The sequence below is a fragment of the Suricata suricatta genome, chromosome 4 (assembly GCF_006229205.1).
Source record: "Suricata suricatta isolate VVHF042 chromosome 4, meerkat_22Aug2017_6uvM2_HiC, whole genome shotgun sequence".
Lineage (NCBI taxonomy): Eukaryota > Metazoa > Chordata > Mammalia > Carnivora > Herpestidae > Suricata > Suricata suricatta.
In genome coordinates, this window is record NC_043703.1 from 133,901,250 (window position 1) to 133,905,769 (window position 4,520).

A 4,520-nucleotide genomic window follows, 5' to 3' on the forward strand; every position below is an offset into this window, starting at 1 on the left:
AGATTACTTAAATACAAAACAAAAATACAATATGAAAATAATGGATTGATTATTCAATAAATGATAATCAGGCAATTAGCTATCTAGAAGGAAATAAAATTTAGATTCTTTCTACTAGGCCTTGAACATACACACAGGCATGTGTGATTCCCCGATGAGTTCAAGATCTAAAGATAAACTAAATAATAAAAGAAAAGAAAATAAATAATAAAGTAACCAGAAAAAGCAATGAAACGAAACGAAGGCTTCAAATCTCAGGAAAGAATCTTGTACTCAAGTCCAGCAAGGGGCTTGAAAAGCAGGCATAATGAGTGGTATCCATGTGGAGTATAGAGCCCAAGGGCCTGCCCAAATATATTGCTCTGCCTGAGAAAATCTTCCCACATCCATGAAGGTCTAGGAAAAGAACCTTAATAATGACTAACCATGAGTTTCCATCTCTAGAAAGGTGTTGTGAGAGATGCATATAATTGCATTTAAAGAACATAAGGTAATATGATGGTTCTTACACACCTGAGTGGACTCACAGACTCATAACCGATAGATGATAGTTTGATGGATGATTGATTAATTGACAGATAGATAATAGATAGATAAAAGATCAAAATCCAGATTATATCTATTTTAAAACTCCATAAAACAATAAAAATACAGTGAAAATGGGTGAAGTATATGAAAATACAGGAAAAATATACAAATGGGGAATATGCATATGAAAAGATCTCTAACTCATTAATAGGGAAATACAAATTCGAACAACAATTAGACATCATTCTTTTATCTATAAAACTGGCAAAAATTAATAACTTCAGTAATATCCAATCTTGGGAAAAACTGGCAAACACTCAAATGAGTGTAACTTAACATGGTTCTTTTGGAAAGAAGTTTGGTAGTACCTCCTCACATTTTAAAAGTACAAACATTTTGATTCAGAAATTCACAGGTGACTTTCCTAGAAAAACACTTGAAACTATGCTTACAAGTGGTGTAAAACGTTCTTTTCAGCATTATTTTTCAATTTTATAAGAAAATTCTCTTTTAACATCTTCATACATTATTTTTGTAAGCACTTATTTCTATAGAATAGTAGTGAATTTGCTGAGTCCAATGTATACACATTTAAATTTTTTGCCAGTGAACTAATATCCCACTAAAACGTCTTCCTAGTGTGCTCTCTACCAACAGGGTTTGAGAATGCCTAGTTCCCTGTTTTCTTGGCAATATTGGGTATTGTAACTGGTAGCAAACAGCTAGTGAGAGGATAAAATCCCAGTTAAATAACTTGCCTTTCCCTGGTTATTAGAGAAGGCTTCCATCTTTATGTGGTTAAATTGGTTTATAGTCTTTTTTATAGCTTTCAAGTTTTAGACATTTTTCCTAATGGTATTTGCTTTTCTACCTTTTGGAAGATTGTAGCAAACGACACATAACACAAAACTTACTAGCTTCACCATTTTTTTACAGGAATTAAAATTTTTATTTGACATTATTGGGGGTATAATGATTCAAGTAAAATATTAAAAACATGTAGAAATACCCGATTCCTCGCGGTATCGGGGTGGGGGAAGGGGCAGCGCAGGTCTCCCCAGGAGCTTCGGGCTCCCCCAGGGTGGCTGCCAGGCTTGCATGCGCAGGAGGAGGCGCAGGCACAGGAGGGTTAGGGGCAGGGGCAGAAGCCGGTTCGGGAGCAGAACCCGGCTGACTGTTCTCAGGGGCCTGTTGTCCCTGCCCAGGTGCCGGGTCACCTGCAGGCTCCTGGGACCCTGTGGGAGTCGCTGCAGACGCCACCCCTGCCTCCAGAGCTGCCGATGCCCTATGCCCCCGATGGGGCTGGGTCGGGCTCTGGAGCCGCTTCTGCACCTGACTCTTCAGAAGAAAACAGAGTGAGAGTTGGAGCGGCTCCAAGTCCTCAGTGTGATAGGAGACAAGATCCTCCGCCCCGTGCCTACTTCTCCAGGTGCCTCTGCAGAGACACGACACACCCCAGAGCCTCCCAGAGAAGCCGCAGCCAGGACCCCAGTCCAGGACCTCTTGCCCCCTGCAGTCCGCAGCTGGGCCCTCTGAGGCCAAACGTGGCTCCTGGTCCCACACCGCCCTCTGGGGGCTCCTCCCTGGGTGGCCCACAACTCCCACCACCAGCTTTTTCACCCTCGGGCTCAGCCTGCATGGGCTCCTGGTCCTGACCGCGGACTGGTGACCCAGGACCCTGTGGGGCGGCCAGGCCGGTGAAGGAAGCCTTTCCAGGCAATCTCCAGGCCCTGCTTCTGAGACCTCGGACCCTGCTCTCTCACCAAGTCCAGGGTGGCCCTTGTGCGCCGCACAGCATACATCAAGTGGTATCACGGAATGAAACTTGACCTCCGCCAACCTCGTGCCGATAGCATCTGATCTCTGTAAAGACAGTGACTGGCAGCCGGCCCGGAGGCATCACAGCCCTGCCCCGCAATCCTCAGTGTCCTTCTGCCCCTGCCCCTGCTGCTCCCTGATGGGACACAGACCTGAGTGTGCACAGGCCTGCACCTGGGATGCAGTGACACACACCTGCAGGGCTCGGGATGGACCTTGTCCCTCCCAGCCAGCCTTGACCTAGGGTGTGAGCATGACCCGCCACCATGCATCTGACCCCTCATCAGCCTCCCCCTGCTCACGTGGGCCCTCCACCATGACCCCCTTCCACACAGACACACAGACACACACACATGGGAGGGGACGTGGGGTTGCAAAGGTCAGGTCAGAGCAGTGTCGGGCTGGACAGGCTGGTTCTGGGGCTCCTTGTGTTACCTTAGCCTTCCTCCTAGTTAGCGACCTGAGGCATCCTGCCCAAGAGCCTTGCCCTGTCTCCAGGGTCGGGAACCATTGTCGCTGTCGGCTCTCCTGAGCTGGCGGCAGTGGGATATGGGCACACAACAGAACATACTGCTCACACGCCAGTGTCTGAACAAACGAGCTGAGGAGGGCCCTGTGTCCAGAATGTGGGTGCCTAGTGACCTGGGTTCCAAATTCCCTTGGGCTCTGTTACTCAGGGAGGTGAGGTCACTGCCTGGGGACCCCCAGCTTCACCATTTTTAAGTGCACAGTTCAGTAGTGTTAAGTACATTCACGCTGCTATGCATCCAATCTCCAAAACTGATCATCTTGCAGAACAGAATTTCTGTACTTCATAACCAACACTCCTCATTCACTTTTTCCCCCAGTTCCTAGCAACCAACATTCTACTGTCTCTCTCTACGAATATGATGACTCTGGGTTCCTCATGTAAGTGGAATCACACGGTATTTGTCATTTTGTGACTGGCTTATTTCAAGGCACTTTATTTGAAAAACTAGAAACAACTTACTAAAAAATGGAATAGTTAAATAAACTATAATATATCCATATGTTTTATAACATGCAACTGTTTGTTTTATAAAACAGATGTAAATGTACTGGCCAGGCAAGAGGTAATGATGATTAGGACAAGGATCACCATCTTGGGTGCAGCTGGTAAAAACTAGCCAGATTCTGGATTTATTCTGAAGTCAGAGCCAACAGTATTTACAGGTGGATTGGATATGGGATTCAGGAGAAAGATGGTACTGATGTTCCTGGCCTGTGGAAAGGGAAGATGGGAAATAAACTGGAGATCTCTTCCTGAGATTGGGAAGACGACCGGAGGAATGGTTTGGGGTGTGCAGGAATCAAGAGTTGACTTTTGGTCATGTTAAATCTAAGGTGTATAATTGGCATCTACAGTTACATATGAAAATAGTAGAATCATTTAAGAGCATTTATTTTGATTCACTGTCTCATGACTTGAAATTAGAGCAATACATTTTTTAAAAGGATTCAGTAACTTCAACTGGCTGGCTTCTAAATGTTTTGTTTTTTCTTTAACAAAAAAAAATGAGTGCCATATGCAAATACAATCTTTTAGCTAAATTTGCATTTTAATATGGTGGCCTATTATACAATGCTACCACCTGTGTAAAATGAGTCAAACACGGCTTAATAGGACTTGGACACAATTTATAATGTAAAATAGAATGATCACATTTGGTGATTATCAAAACTGCAAGCTGAATAAAAATGAGAAGTTCCATCTGTTACTACCTACCTTTCACCCCTACATGAAAGGAATATAAAAGGGAAGAGCTACAGGAGTTTCTCCAAGTGGTTGCATAGAATAAAAGTTCCCATTTGGCAAGGACTGTGTGTTATTCAGTTTTGTGTCACCCACAGTGGCTTGTGTGGAGTAGGCGTCCAATTAACGTTAGTGGAATTTAATCAAAGTCTATTGAGCTGTAAAGAAAAATGTCACAGTTGTTATTCAATACATTTGCACTAGCATTTATTATGGAATGTTAAAAAATAACTTAACTTCTGGTAACTTCAATTATCTACAACTACAGATAGTAACTGAGAAAAGAAGTGAAAAAGGATTAATTACCATAAGGATACTTGTACTTTGCTATTTAATAGAAGTTGGCTGTCACCTGCAGGCCAGAGAAGGGCTTAGAAATCTAATTAAATTAAAATTCATT

General features: G+C 43.6%; 1 protein-coding gene across 4 annotated transcripts; it reads right to left on the reverse strand.

Annotated features, from left to right (window-relative positions):
* Positions 1-1,459: 1,459 nt before the first annotated feature.
* On the reverse strand, positions 1,460-4,253 carry LOC115290127 (CASP-like protein 4A1). 4 transcript variants are annotated; one of them, XR_003907974.1, is made up of 3 exons: positions 4,094-4,253; positions 2,292-2,391; positions 1,460-1,866 (listed from the first exon to the last, which is right to left on the reverse strand). XR_003907974.1 is itself a non-coding variant. In XM_029937899.1 (2 exons), the coding sequence occupies exons 1-2, from the start codon at positions 2,328-2,330 to the stop codon at positions 1,477-1,479; spliced, it is 429 nt and encodes a 142-aa protein (XP_029793759.1). In that variant the 5' UTR covers positions 2,331-2,406; the 3' UTR covers positions 1,460-1,476. The 4 variants fall into 4 exon arrangements, 1 of the variants encoding a protein (XP_029793759.1); XR_003907973.1 differs by lacking the exon at positions 4,094-4,253 and adding an exon at positions 2,782-3,034 and having other exon boundaries at positions 2,292-2,406; XR_003907972.1 differs by lacking the exon at positions 4,094-4,253 and adding an exon at positions 2,782-3,020.
* Positions 4,254-4,520: the final 267 nt, after the last annotated feature.